Source organism: Lindgomyces ingoldianus (assembly GCF_010093535.1).
Source record: "Lindgomyces ingoldianus strain ATCC 200398 unplaced genomic scaffold BDR25scaffold_27, whole genome shotgun sequence".
Classification (NCBI taxonomy): domain Eukaryota; kingdom Fungi; phylum Ascomycota; class Dothideomycetes; order Pleosporales; family Lindgomycetaceae; genus Lindgomyces; species Lindgomyces ingoldianus.
In genome coordinates, this window is record NW_022985188.1 from 527,993 (window position 1) to 542,260 (window position 14,268).

General features: G+C 49.6%; 4 protein-coding genes across 4 annotated transcripts; 2 read left to right on the plus strand and 2 right to left on the minus strand.

Annotated features, from left to right (window-relative positions):
- The first annotated feature begins 1,950 nt into the window (after nucleotides 1-1,950).
- Nucleotides 1,951-2,915, plus strand: BDR25DRAFT_344647 (uncharacterized protein). The gene is made up of 3 exons (XM_033693960.1): nucleotides 1,951-2,197; nucleotides 2,260-2,389; nucleotides 2,459-2,915. The coding sequence occupies exons 1-3, from the start codon at nucleotides 2,108-2,110 to the stop codon at nucleotides 2,902-2,904; spliced, it is 666 nt and encodes a 221-aa protein (XP_033544743.1). The 5' UTR covers nucleotides 1,951-2,107; the 3' UTR covers nucleotides 2,905-2,915.
- A 630-nt stretch (nucleotides 2,916-3,545) lies between these two features.
- On the minus strand, nucleotides 3,546-9,309 carry BDR25DRAFT_374195 (WD repeat-containing protein 26; the record flags this gene model as incomplete). The annotated part of the gene is made up of 8 exons (XM_033697312.1): nucleotides 3,546-3,904; nucleotides 3,956-4,439; nucleotides 4,495-4,904; nucleotides 4,953-5,050; nucleotides 5,106-6,097; nucleotides 7,439-7,895; nucleotides 7,949-8,624; nucleotides 8,748-9,309. The coding sequence occupies 8 exons, from the start codon at nucleotides 9,307-9,309 to the stop codon at nucleotides 3,705-3,707; spliced, it is 3,879 nt and encodes a 1,292-aa protein (XP_033544744.1). The 3' UTR covers nucleotides 3,546-3,704.
- Nucleotides 9,310-10,493: 1,184 nt separating this feature from the next.
- BDR25DRAFT_316521 (uncharacterized protein) lies at nucleotides 10,494-12,450 on the plus strand (the record flags this gene model as incomplete). Its single annotated transcript, XM_033691605.1, has 3 exons — nucleotides 10,494-10,751; nucleotides 10,941-10,968; nucleotides 11,054-12,450. 3 exons carry the CDS (start codon nucleotides 10,494-10,496, stop codon nucleotides 12,448-12,450), a joined length of 1,683 nt encoding a protein of 560 aa, XP_033544745.1.
- A 142-nt stretch (nucleotides 12,451-12,592) lies between these two features.
- Nucleotides 12,593-14,227, minus strand: BDR25DRAFT_233292 (uncharacterized protein; the record flags this gene model as incomplete). The annotated part of the gene is made up of 2 exons (XM_033685433.1): nucleotides 12,593-12,796; nucleotides 12,863-14,227. 2 exons carry the CDS (start codon nucleotides 14,225-14,227, stop codon nucleotides 12,593-12,595), a joined length of 1,569 nt encoding a protein of 522 aa, XP_033544746.1.
- Nucleotides 14,228-14,268: the final 41 nt, after the last annotated feature.

The window sequence follows — 14,268 nt, forward strand, 5'->3', positions numbered from 1 at the left end:
GTGGTGAGACTGCTGCTGTTCCTCCCACACTGAACAAGCAGCACTCATTCGACCAGAGTCCACATGACTTAGTACTAGAAGAACCTGATAGCCATTCAACCACAAGTTGTACATCTGAAAGGGAAAGGCGTTCCAGGGGGGGTGGAGGCTCGCGGTACTGAAGGGGTAAGTAAGATGATGAGAGAGGGAAGGATGTCGAGATCTAGAATTGGGGGATCGGGAGGTGAAGTCTTGGGCTCGAATGATAAGTCAAAAGGAGTGGGATTGCGTGCTCCGTATCTTCCGTTCTCTCGCTGTGTCGTATCGTAGGAGTAAGCTAGTGCGCGCCGGAGGTAGCTCGAGCGGTTGCAAGGATACAATGACTACGTTTTCTCTAGATTCTTCCATAAAACCGTCATCGAACCTCCTAGGCGTATATACTGGAATATTCATTATTTTCTCCAAAGCCTGACCCATTCATCCATTCCCAAGTAAACATTTCCGGTACGTCCTCATCTGGTTGCTTATACCAGTACCCGGTGGCTGCCGAAAGGATGTTCGGATCATTCAAGTTTGGCTGATGTATTGTGGTAGAGTCTCTCATAGATTTCCCGGAGGTGAAAGATAGATAGATACAGATGACCCCAACCAAAGAAAGAGAGACTACAAACAATTCCCCGGACAGGAGGGGAATTTGAAGATGATGGAAGGCGTATTAGGATTGGGGCTCGAGGGTCCCATGGTGTGCCACATAATTTGTTTGATATTAAATTCAAGATGAAATAGAGGGATGTTGTGGTAAGGACGGGTGGGGTTCTGTGGAACATGCTCAGGTGAAGTAGCGCTACCTAAGTCAGGTGATCCACCCAATTATGTCAGCAGAGCAGAGATTCTCTCTATTTCTTATTCAACATTGTCATTAATCGACGTTCCAGCGCCTCCCAGTTACATTCCCATTTCAACGCTTGTGGTAGTTAGTGCCCTGCCTAATTGCCGCCTTGTTGATAACACCAAAATGTTAGATCCCTTGCAAAATGACTTTAAACCAAAATTTTCAAGGGCGACAAGTTCATCATCTAGTCTAGATATAGTATGTAATTCGCCGCAAAAACTATCTGCCTACTCGTCGTCGAATCAGGTAATGCCAAAAGCAGCCTCCACTTGCATTGATCGTGAGACGGAGGAATCAATCTACGGATGGGGCTAAGGAGAGTTCAGATGCCTAACCTAGGGCAACTAAAATGTCCGGTCATGGCACCAACAGGGCGAACGTTTCCTGAGCTTGATTCAGTTAAGCTTGTTTATGCAGATACGCCCGTACGGGGCACTTATGCTTAAACGAACTAACATTCAGTCTCAGCAGCCTCTCTATTCTCACGGTGCACCAATATGTCTTATTTTCATCAGATCTTAATGGCCGTTGATGAACATGATCGGAGCAACCTTGTAGTCTCATCCCGCTTTTACCCCGGTTATACGGCCGAATGATGCGCAATATACGCCTATTTCGTTGCGACTCCCCAGGCGCAGCCTCGCCACAAAGTCAATTTTAACTTCAACTGCGTCATCGCACAAGACATGTTGCGTTTCAAAAGACAAATGCGCAGCAGAAGGATGCACCAGATCCTTCTGGCGGAAATGTCAGGCACAACGTTTCGAGCAAAGTCCCCGGCTAACCAATAGTAAGCATGCATATTCCGCCCCAAATGATCCTTCAGAAAACGGACTGAAAAAGATTGATCGTTGCACCGCAATGCTACTTTGCGCGAAGGAAATGCCGGGCCCGAGAAACCCGAACTCTGGGACAGGAGCTGGTATCTCGCAAGCTGCAACCGTTTCGGAGAAGACGAAGCAGACGACATGGGCAGATGGTGGAGGGTTTGCGTTTGATTGATTCCATAGAGCAATTTCAAGGCTTTTCTCGGAGGACATATGACACCGAGGAATGCTTGGAACGTTAGATATAAGTATCTCTGGGTTGTACAACTTGAGATGATATCTACAGCATCAGAGGTTTTATCAACTAAACCCTTAACTACCCTCGTCTACTGCCCCTTCGATACTCCTTGAAGTTGTACGATAGCTTCCTTTAAGCTTTTCCTATCACCAACGACCTTCCACTCTTAAAATGGCCGTCACACTACCAGAAGAAATCGCCAATGCCCTCATCCGCGGGGCCCTCCTTGGTGCTGGCGAAGCCTTTGGAGCCAATAGTCTCGTAAGCCCTTTCCTCCACCGTGTCTTTAATATCAAGACAACGCTAAGAAACTTCATGAATAGGATCTAGTCCAACCAGAAATCAAGGATACTCTAGCTAAGCCCACGCTGAACAACACTTGTGTCTTCTACATGACGGGAAAGCCGGGTACAGCTGACAGCAGCGTTGTCAACATCAACGGCTGGCTCAAATGTACGTTCACTCTTCTCTCCTCTCCATTTCACTAGAAAACCCTCGCGTATATTGATGGCATGCCTTCAGGCGGCGATCAATCAAGCCTTCTTGGATCCTGGATCAACGTGCCCGCAAACATGGATCTCAAAATGACGGACCCGCGTGTCGGCGACATAACAGTGAACTTCCAACCCAGCAAATTCCCGACCTTTCCCTGGCCGGGGGACGCCATCATCTACAACGCCGCGTGGACCGACTACCAATTCGATAAAGCCGTCGGTATCGACAACTGCATCCGCGACTCCGGACGTGGCGGAATTGTTGGCAAGGATTGCTACAACAAGAACATTGTTGTGAGAGTCTGTACCGAAGGATTCGCCGACGGTTCATACGGTGTCATCAACGACCAGAACATCATTAACCATGGTTGGATATACACGATGGCGTTGCCAGTACAGGGCGTGAATCCCGGGTGTCCGAATGCACCGGCGAAGGTGAAGCGGACGCTAAGTCGGTTTGAAGTACCGGAGTAGAGGGAGTGATGAGGGTGAAGGTGTATATATGGGGCTTGCTGTGTAGGTTTCGGGTGCTGGAATAAGTGTTGCATGGATACAGTTTCTGTACATATATATATAACTATGATAGCTTGCTGAGTAAGTTTCTGTGCCGGAAGAAAAGGAGTTTCGTTAGTGGTCCGACCCCATTTCTCTGGTGTGTACGTCAAGGCTACAGTCCTATGTGATAGACCACAGGGCTATGAGAGAACAAGTTGTGTACTACCGTACCTAAGTACAGATCCATTCTCGAGCTGTTCCGTTCCAGTTCATTCCAGCTCACTCAATACCCAGGCCTAGCTCGGTTAGGGAACAGCTCGCGGTGATGGCTTCCGCCCCCTTGGCGTGCATCCTTGACCTCTCTTTCCCATACACACCCACACACATATATCCTATTCAAAACCCCACCGAACCAACCATCAGAAACCGTCCCATAACGCCCGGGACAATCCTGCCAACAATGTCCGAGCCGACGCCATTTCCACCTCATAAGCACCTCTAGCAAAGAAACCTGCATGCAATCGGTGTACTTTCCACAAGTATGACAAACGAACGAAACCAGAGACGGGAAATGGAGAGGGGGATAAATCTACGAACAACCATCCCGTGCAATGCCCCAGATGCACCCAAAAAGACCAGCTACCAAAGTAAACTCCTAAGAAATGGAATACTGAAATATAGGAGGATGGAGGTCCGTATCGCCATGTAAATGCTCAGAGTTGATCAGTGTGTCATCCCAGTATGCAGAGGCGCCGCAGGCGGAAGGTGAAATGGCCTGGCTACCGACTGTAGCCGTTCGAAGTCGATTGAAAATGTGGTGGGGCTGGTTTCCATATCCGAACCTTCATGTCGTCGCCTGCTGAGGCGAAGACCTTGGGATCTGTGGGGTGCCAAGCTATCGAATTGACACAGCCATTGGGATGAGCATCGAGAGCGTCGACAAGGAGGCCATTCGTCCTCCAAATGTATATCCGAGAGTCTAATTATTGGTCAGCATGGTAGTTAGGAGCAGAGAGGGATGAAAACTTGCCTTCACTTCCACTAACGACAAAGTTTTCGTTTGCCCCACCGAAAGCAGAACGAATAATAAATTGTGTCTGAACTTGGCCTGAGTACCGTTGAATGATCTCTCCAGTGTCGATTTCCATGAGTTTGATCTTGTTTTCGTTCATGCTGATCAGCATATGCTGCGAGTCTTGGCTAATGTTGACTGATGTGAGTTTGATGTCGTCCAATGTCCATTCACAAATCTTCTCGTACGAGGTGAAGTCATAGACAAGGATCCTGTTTTCCAAGAGCACGACAAGTCGCTGGCCATCCGGCGAAATTGCGAGATCGTTGACGCGGAGATTGTCCTCAATCCATCTGTGGACAATATTTCCGTCCGTGTCCCATACAGCTAGTCCGTATTTAGTATCCTGAGAGCCAATGACCACGGTTTTTCCATCTGGAGCCCACCCTGCTGTTGTACATGGGTATGTGAAATCGCTAATGGTAGTAATGCATCGTCCACTCTGAGCAAGGGTCAGCAAAAATACTTGGACTAGTGATTGAACCCAAGCGTCTTACCTTTACATCCCAGATTCGGGCTGAGCATTCTTGTTGCGTACAACACGTGATGATTCTAGTGTCATCAGGGCTCCAAGCGACATGAGTGACCCCCGCATCGTGCTCATTGAGTTTATGTAGAAGCTTATAAGTAGTTGTGTCGTAGATGACGACGGTGCGGTCTTTGCTTGTCGAAGCTAGCTTGGTGCCATCATTCGAGAATTTTAGGTACCAGACTTCATCGCTGTGATGCCGAAGCTCAAGCACGGGTTTCATCGGGAAGTCGTCCCGATCACAAGTGTGATCCACATAGAGTGATGGAGAGGCTGCGGTGTTGTGGTAAAGGCAATTTGAGATCCAACTTTGCTTCACCTCATCTAGAAGAATTGCTAGTCGATGTTCGGGAATCATGACACTGGGCGATATAGATTCTACATGCTGTCAGTGAGCTGTGGCGTGGATGGAAAGGTGTGATTTACTAGAGAGTTCAGAAAGTAAAAGGGTTCGGGAGTCACCCTTTGCTCCATCCCATTGGGCTTGAAACTTCAAATCATCGGCAGATTGACACATCATGAGACTGCAAGCGATTAGTGTCAGATCTCAGGAGTCAAGACGGGGAAGATTGAGCTTGCCTTGAAAGAGCATGCAACCGGCCAACATCTTGGTGAAGTGGGGTCAGCTCCTGCCGGAGAACCATGAGGGCCTTTCCCAGGTCACGCCGCTCCAACAGCTCCAGATACTTCTGTTGCTTCATCCAAAACAGCATTTCGTCTCTATTAGCCCCTTCCGCCAGTGTCAGGCCTCCGGTATGCCGTGCGGTGGAGGTTGATCGTGCAGACTTCGCCCAGGACTTTGCGTAAGTCCCATGTCCATCCAGATCAATTCCTCCCCCATTATCATAAGAATTCGTGCCAAATAATAGCTCCTCGGCCTCCGCCCAATCCCCTTTCAATACCGCACTGCGAAATGACGCTACTGTGGGACCTTCCAGCTGATAGCCACTTTCTTTGCATAATGCCCCCGCAGCGCCGTGGTATCCCAGATCCGTCAGGCTCTGAATTAAAATACGCGTAACTTCCTCCCTGTCATGGCCGAAGAAGGTTGTGGGCACTGACCGTCCGTTAGCTACAGAGCTTCCGTTCGTGTACGAGGCCGTGGAACCGTTGCTCTCGGCCTTGGTATGTGAATCCCCATTCGCTACCTTCCCCAGGCTCCCCCTGTACCCCGGAGAGCGTGTGGAGCCATTTGAAAAGTTCTGTATGGGTGACTGGGACCGTTTTGAAGCGTCGTTGTCAAGGCGCATTGTCCCGTCTGCTCTGCGCCTTCGCTTCGATATATGTCGGGAGGGCCGGCCTCTAGAGGGGTGCGATGCGGAACTCTCTGAGTCGTCTGAACTCTCAGAGAGGCTGTGTCTGCGCTTGGACGTGGTGGCCGGTGCAGAGGAAGTGGCAGGTGTCGCAGATGGCTGGCCGGAGGCGCTTAGGGTAGGTTGCTGGGTAGAGAAAAGGGCAGAGATTTCTGGGGAAGGAGAAGCTGGGGAGTTCGGGATGGCTGGGCGGTCGGAAGTGACTGGGGTGGGGGGATTAGGGGGGATTTCGTCGGCCAGGACGAACGGTGGTGAATGCTAGCCGCAATGACGCGGGTGCAAGTCGGTATAGGCGACACTGCCCTTGACTGGCTCGGATCCCGAATCAGGAGGGAGTCATCAGTGACGAGCGACGAGCAAACGCTGGGGAAGCTGCAGAACAGAGCTGGCAGGAGCGAGGGGGGGGTTGTGGGAAGGAGCAAAGGACGTGGGGCGAGCTCCGTGGTGAAGAGTGGTTGAGGATGTCACGACGGGCGATGGTGAGGGCCGGACATATAGCGGCGGGTCGTGCCTGGGCCACCCGGAGCGTCAGCGTCGTGAGAGTCGTGGACGACGAGCGGTCTGGATCAAGGAGCGTTCAGAGGCTGGAGGTGGTCGGAGCAGTGGATGTTGGGTGGTAGTAGAAGCTCTTAGTCTGCAGAAGCAGCAGTGGCCGGATAGACGTAGGATCCTTGACCAAAAGCGTTAACCTGAATTCGGCAGGGCTAAACTTGGCGAGGCACCAAGAAATGAGAGGAATGGCAGCGCAACACGAAGAATAGTGCGAAGAAAGACGATAGTCTGGTCGTGAAGAGTGGAGTCGCAGCGGTAGTACTGATGCGCGCACTATCTTGATAGGTAGTCTCCCACAGGAAGGTCCAGGCACAGTGTCACGGGATGTTGTGTAATCGCGCTGCGATAAGAAACATCCAGCGTGGAACGCACTAAGCGAAACTTCCGTCACCGGACCTCTCCCGCCTGTTGTTCTTCATAACTTTATACCGCAGATGTCAGCCAGAGGTCACAGTTGAGTGTCCCGGAGGAGCTAGTTTTGTCCCTGTTCGTTGTCATGGAACCGGCGCGGCCATCCAGGCGCTGCCACACGTCACATGAAACAAAGCACCGCCAACCATCGGCAAAGGACTCCTTGACCTGAATTCAGCCTGCGCCAGGCAACGGCACAAAGGGGGAGAAAAATAAACAGCCAGGATGAGCTGCCGGCGATCTTCATTTGTTTCCCGAAGCCTTCCAATCATATTTGATGAGTGGGCTTCGTGAAAGAAAGGGTAATTTGCCTTTCTCAACAAAATCCAATTCTTCAACTCTCCACTTGTGGTGTCGAGACACTACATCTATTTTCTTCTCTCTCTGTTAAACATTAATGCAATATATGTACCAGAAGGTCCCAATTACTCTCTCCCCTGTTCTTCGTATTTTCTTCTCTCACTTGTTCCCTTTGCTCTACAGCAGTTTCAAGGTCGAATTGCTCCCCGCCCCATGCTCCCTAACAATAATTAGTTACCTCACACACTCTTCACGTTATAGGGATACCTACTTAAACCAGTTCAGAAACTGGAACATGCTCGCTTTCGGCGTCCGCTCCAAGCTCGTATAATTCACATACTGCAAGCCAAACCTCACACTCGTCCCAGAGCCCCATTCAAAATTATCAAAGATAGCCCATCCCCAAGCGCCCGTCACATTGACTTTATCATAGTGAATCGACGCCAAGATGCTATCAAGGTAGCTCTGAAAATAGTCTGCCCTTCGCAGGTCCCAAAGGATTTGGTTCATATTGCTAAGTTGCGCCTCGAATGGTTCTGCAAAGCCAAATTCGGTGACAACGATGTCGGGGATCGACGGGAAGAGCACAGTTGTGAGATGTTTGAGGAATTTGCGGATGCCGGTTGGCGTGTCGTAGAGCCAGCTCATTGCCGGGTCAGCAGCTGGGCCTAGGGGGAAGCCATTCGATGCGGTTGACGCGCTGCCAGCGCAATCCGGGAACCCTGGGTGCGAGCGATTTGAAACACAAGCTTCGATTCCTCCGTCGACTTCGAACGCAGTGAACGACGAGTATCTGGATATCCCGCATTAGCCACTGCCCATCTGTCTAGTAATGTCTACACTTACCCATCAATAGCATAGAAATCACAAGATCCTTTAATCATCGTTTTCTCCTCCTGCGTCAACGTAGGAAGCAGATCTCCAAGCGTATCTTTTAGACTCTTCGGATAATCGCCATCTGTCCATGGCCCACCAAACCAACCCACCGCGAAATCAAAATTCCTCTGTCTCGCAACCTCATCCTCGGGTTTCGTACTATTCGCCTCATAATAATTACCCGAATTCTTAAACGTAATCCTGCCCTTACCTTTGAACTCCTCGTGGTACCATTTCGCCACCCTAGCATGCGCCAGCAAACTATAGTGTCCGCACAAGAAACGGGACTTTACCGGACTCGTAGAATTGAAGGTTGGATAGTACTTTCCAGCGGGATAGTACGAGAACTGCCAGTTGCAGTATTGGGGTTCGTTGATGGTGAACCATTCATCGACGTACGCGTCATAGCGGGAGATAATGAATTTGGCGTAGTTGAAGAAGTCGTCAACGATTTGCGGGGACGACCAGGCGCCGTATTCGTTGTAGAGGGCGAGGGGTGTGTCCCAGTGAAAGAGAGTTACTGCAGGTGTGATACCGTTGGCATGGAGTTCGGCGATCACATCGTCGTAATGCTTAACCCCGGCTTCGTTGATAGGCCCTTTGCCGAAAGGGAAGATGCGTGGCCAGGAGATGGAAGGACTGAATGCTAGAGGTACTGTTAGCGTTTATTATTCCCGAAATTTGCTCATTCATTTGTTCCTTGTCCTAAACAAACTTTGCCGTCGGATCTCTTCTCTCCTCTCCCTTCAGATTAAGGTCGGATACTTACCCTTAATCCCCAACCCTTTCAACCTTGCAAAATCCTGCTTATACAACCAATAGTGGCTCCCAACCACATCCCCCGTCGTATTATCTGACACAAAATTCGGCACCCGATGGCTCAGCAAGTCCCAAATACTCGGCCCTTTACCCTCATCTTTCGCTGCGCCTTCAATCTGATACGCTGAGCTAGCTAACCCCCATTTGAACCCTTCCGGCAGCTTAAGGTTTGCGAGAGAGGGGTCTTTAGAAGCCACTAAGGGGTGGAAATTTGAAGCGAGGGGTTGCGCGTAAGAAGTGGGTTCTGGGGTAGGTTTAATGGTAGTGGTGACGGGGCCAATGGAAACGGGGCCGATGAAGTTCCAGAGCAGGGCGAGGGCGGAGTTGGAGAAGTCGGTTTGGGGAGTCGCGGACGTGGGTTGAGCGGAGGCGTTGAAGGTTGCGGAAGTGTAGCCTGAGGGTACGGCGAATGACAATGTACTGGTGTTTGCAAATTGTGCGGTGGTAAGGGATGGGAGAGAAAGGAAGAGAGAGAAAAAGACTGGGAGCAATTGCCACTGTAATTGACCCATCTCAGGCAATTTCATACCGGAAATGAAAAGGGAGAGATTCAAGGAACCAGACGCTGAAGAAGAGACTGGGATAAAAAATACCTATGAGGATCTCTGAGAAATTTATAGTCCGTTACTTCGCTCGCCGTACGTGTTACCTTGCCGCGATCACATCACTTCAATCCACCAACCCAGGAATATCATCTAGGTTTGCATCAAACGTCCCTCTACCTCACACTAGCCTCGCACCGACCCTGTGGCTCACCCTCGGGAATAGGCAAATGGGCATATTAACCCAGGTTCTTCATAGGGCGAGGTGGGTAGGCTAACATGATCTTCGCTCGAGCACCGGGCGCGAGGAAATATAGTGCCTGAAAGAAGTTTTCGATTCGGAAGATGGTTCAATCTGAGAGCACGATGGACGTTAATTCACTGCTTGGCGGAGTTGAGGGAGATCTTGCTCCGTGATGGATGGGGATTAGTGGGAGGGGATGGGGTTTGATTGGTGGGCCTGGAGCTTTCTAGAAGCTTGGGCCACGTGGGGAGAGCTGGAGCTAAGGTGCGAAGTTGTTGGACGAAGAGTAAGTGTAGCTTGAGCATCTAGTTCAACGAGAGTTGGGGCGTAGTTTTGGAGTTTGGAAAATGTATTGTAGCATGCTCGCCTAGGCTAGCATGTGGAGTTGGCTTTTTAGAATTTTAGGCTGGGTCGCGTCCCGCACTTCCGATTCTACCTCACGCCTCATCTGCCCGTCAATCCCTTCATGCAGGTGCCTGACCAGGTGTTCAGCCATGCGCACATGGCCAACTGTTCAGCGGATCTTTGTCTGCTAGTCTTTCCGTGTCCAATATACAACCTCCCGAAGATTCTGGGTTCAATTTTTGAACAAGTCTTTCACACTCTTCTGCATCACTAAGCCACACGCGACGAAATGGCATCCTAATGCATCAGCCTTGTATAGCTGTAGACTTGTATGGCTTCCTGATAACGCCTTGCTCGCCAACCCTTGTCCTTTGAACTCGAACAATGAATTGAGAGGCGTTCGATAAAACCACAGCGTCTGGAAGGTTTCAGCCCTGCGCCTCAACATGGAGGTGACAGGCTGCCTTTTCGACTATTTCATATATCATGTCATGCGACCAAACTCTCAAGATTGCGTTCGCCTTCTCTGTCTTCCATATTTCAGGAGTTCTTTCTTTGCTTCGTCATGTGCTTCATCTGGAGAAGGATGTCGCAAGTAGTGCTAATCGCAGGAGCGTTTTACATAAGCCCAACGGCGGGCATGCTATGGGGCCAGTGCTTAAAGGATGTCCAAGATCGATCCCTCAACGATGAGCAGTTTATTTTTGACCGAGCCTTGTTCCATAATGGTTCTACTCCCGAAAATCCTATCCTAACTCTTCGCGGTTGTAAATCGCTGTGTGGCGGACCTGGTCTCCATATCTACCCCGATTGGGGAAGCATGGTACTAAAACCCCGGCACAAATACTAAACAAGCCCAGTATTGCCCCAAATAAAGACCATTTGCTAACTTTTTGGCAGTAAGCATGCCTTTTGCTCTTTGTCTCCCAACATTTCTCTATGCCTTCGCTGAAGATCCACATGTGTGCTTTCCTTTATTTTAACAACAAGCTAATGATATTCCCACCTTTAGCATCAATTCATGGGTGCTGCCGGCACTCGTAAGTCAACAAGCCGAAAGCAAGACACTGTCTGGATTATAAAGCTGATTAAATCCTCCTTTCAAGGTTATACTCACGCAAAAAGCTGTGCGCGAAGGCAACGGCTTGTGGGATACGATTCATATTCTCGCCAATCCGATACACTGGTTTATCGAAATGCTACGAATGATCGAGCACGCGCGGCGGTTTCGGCGGTTAGCAAGCGACAGCTTCATCCCGGGACTAGAAGATGGCTATAGGCAAGGGCAAGGTAGACTGAAGTTCCTAACTAGGCTCAAGAATTACGAAAGCCAATGCGTTCAGCTATACACATGGAAAAATGTAAAAGAAGATGATTACGAGCGCAAGATTAGGATTAAAGGGACTTACCTCCAAGCATTGAAGACCGCCAGTGGGATCAGTGTGGCTCAAACCGAATACCTTCACCGAGAGATCTTACAACCGTTACTTAAGACGCGTAAGCAAAATACCTGGGAGATCGAACACGAGATTGCCGAAGACATTGCTACTAGCAGATCTGGTCGACTACTACTCGCTGTGATTGCGATTACCCTCTACATCTGGCAAGTAGTGTCCTCGTTCGTCCAGGTCATCGGCGGATCCTGGACAACTGTGCCTGGAGGTCGGATCGGACTAGCAATGTTCTGGCAATGGATGGTTGCCGCTGTCCTCATCAGCAATTTTGTGGGCAGTTTTCCGACAGAAGACTACTGCAAAAGAATTGTTAAGAAAGTGTACGGAAGAGCCGGGGTAGATTTTGATGAAGAGATCAAAAGAATAACAAGCTTTCCACCGAACCACGGAGAAAGACGGTTTTCACGTCGGTGGAGGCGCCGAGTGATGCTCGTTCTCGTCACGCTAGCTATTCTCCCTGTCCTAAGCTCTATAGTCGGCAGCCTGGCAGTACTTTGGTATCTTCCACCTAAGGGCCCCAATTGTCGGTTTTTTCTCCTCGTCTCTATCAGCTTCGTCTACATCGTGAACGCAGTTCTTACTTCTCTCCTTCTTTTGGGCCAGTGGACAACCCGGATTAAGGACCTCCTTATAGCTCTTACTAGCACTATCCTCATCATACTCTCTGCATGCGGCCTTTTCAACACATGCGCATGCTGGAGTGGCGTTTATCACCTCGGTCCTGAGAAAGCCACTGTATACCTGAACAGCGAGGAAGTCTTCGCGCCGTTACTAAGAAAAGTGTATCCGGCAATATTCGTCACGTGCTTCGTCTTCCAGTTCATCTCCTTTGAGTTCATGAGGTGGTTTGGCTGCGAGGGGATGAGTATATTGCGATGGAGCAAACGCACGAAGAAACGAAAGACCGAGAGCCCTGAGAGTCGAGGGTTACTCGACCCGTGTGCTTTAAGAGGGCAAGAAATGGAATTGATGATTTATCGAGCTGGGTATGGAGAACCAACTCTAAGGAATGACAGCGCAACAGGATCGGTCCAGATTACTCCTCCTCGTCGAGGGCGTACATATTGAAGGATAACTAGCGAAGTGCATATATAAGATATGGTCTTAGCATAGGTCGTACCTCCAAGTATTCAACAACTGCATGGCGTTGCACGCCCACCTACAGCAAAGCCGACTCTTGCTAGTGCATCTCGGTTTTTTGCAGGTTGTTTTAGGAGGTCAGCAGAACATGGAGGCTTCTTTGCAGTATGTCCAGCTCTTGTTCCAGCTTATTCTTTTGCCTCTCAACATGGGCTTCAGCCCGCACAAGACGCTTCAAATCTTTGAGTTCTAAATTTGCCTCCGGGACGATTTCCTCGATGTGATCCGTGAAATGGCGTCCAACGACTTGAGTTATTACATTCATTAAGAAGTTCTCTCGGATGATCTACTCAAAATTTCAGTCGGTCAGGATCTCAGCGGGTGACGCGAACCTTCTTACATCATAATGAATCCAGGCGGCAATGGCGTAGTCTCTAGCAGTATTTCGGATACACTGCTCTTGGGTATGAATCCCGATATCTTCGGCATATGTACTTCCATCATGACAGCGATCGTCGTCGGTGCTATCAGGGATCTTATTTAGTGCTGCCCTCGCATTCGCCGCTCGTGCGTTTTCTCTGTATCTGCGCCGCTCGCTTTCAAATCGTCTGATGAAATTCACAGGGTGACATTTACGCTCTTCCTCCAGAGTACTAAGCCCTTCCAAAGCTACGATCTTAACATTATCGATCCGAGGAACGAGTAATTCCATATATCGACCTGCAACTCGCTTCGAATTACCAAAGCCGGATGATTTCGCAGGTTTAGCGAAGGATAGTGGCACGGCTTGGTGGAAGTAGCGACAGCAATGGTCATAAACTTCTTCCACATATTGCTCCGCTATCACCTTCCAGTTTCGGGACAGATTCCAAAAGACTTCACTGATCACGCCATGACGATAATCTCCCGGCAGTTCCTGGCCTCGTGTGTTCCGGATGATATATGCGACATAGTCGATTTCTTCATCTTCACTCCTGAATGTTCTCTGTGTAAGTCCATCAATCTGCAGCTTTGGCTGATGCCATGACTGTAAGTCGTGATTTGGATCCGGGGGAGAGACCAAGACGCAGCAGTTCCATGTATGACCGAATTTCATCAGCCGGTCACGGAAGACCTCGGTGTCTCCCACTATTCGGGAACGTAATCTAATAGGATCCGTCTCAGGGAATTGGAGGATATCAGAGTTCCAGATGCCGCGAGCATGATCTCTTGCATTGTATTTCAACCGCTCTACTGCCGCTTGAAACCTCGCTCTGAGTTCTTTATCCTCAAAGACCTCGCACCCTAGCGCGTCGATGTCCATCTTCAATTCTCTCGTCCTCGATTTGATATTATCCCGGATATGTGGGAGTTGGCTCTTGGCCACGCTGAATAGAACCTTACGAAGCCGCTCACCAAGCCTTTTCGCACCTCGAAACTGCGAAGGAACATGCTTCCATTTGGCATTATTTTCAAACCATTTTTGCTCAAGTTCGTCCCTGCTGTGCTGCTCCCCTTCTGGATCATTCTTTAACACATGCCACTGGATCTTCAACTCCTTCAACTCGTCCGGAATTTGGCCATTGCAAAGGAGATCCACGTAGAGGTTCCGGCTGTTTCCGACATCTGGATGAGTTATGGCCGCTATTGTTCTTCGACCGTCCGGGTCGTATCTCCTGCAGAGGTTCAAAACGCCTCCGTTGCTGTAGTCATCTACTGCCCTGATTACTGCCAGGATCGTCGAGTTCTCTTTTTTTATTTCCTCGACGGTAGCATCTTTGACCATGTTTAAAACCTCATCTCCCCCGCCAGAAAAGTCGATCAGAC

What these genes read in the sequence shown, in the direction of transcription:
- BDR25DRAFT_344647 (XM_033693960.1), top strand. Translation starts at nt 2,108, where the DNA reads ATGGCCGTCACACTACCAGAAGAAATCGCCAATGCCCTCATCCGCGGG. An exon ending in CCTTTGGAGCCAATAGTCTC is followed by an intron (nt 2,198 to 2,259) that starts GTAAGCCCTTTC and finishes CTTCATGAATAG; the next exon opens with GATCTAGTCCAACCAGAAAT. An exon ending in CATCAACGGCTGGCTCAAAT is followed by an intron (nt 2,390 to 2,458) that starts GTACGTTCACTC and finishes GCATGCCTTCAG; the next exon opens with GCGGCGATCAATCAAGCCTT.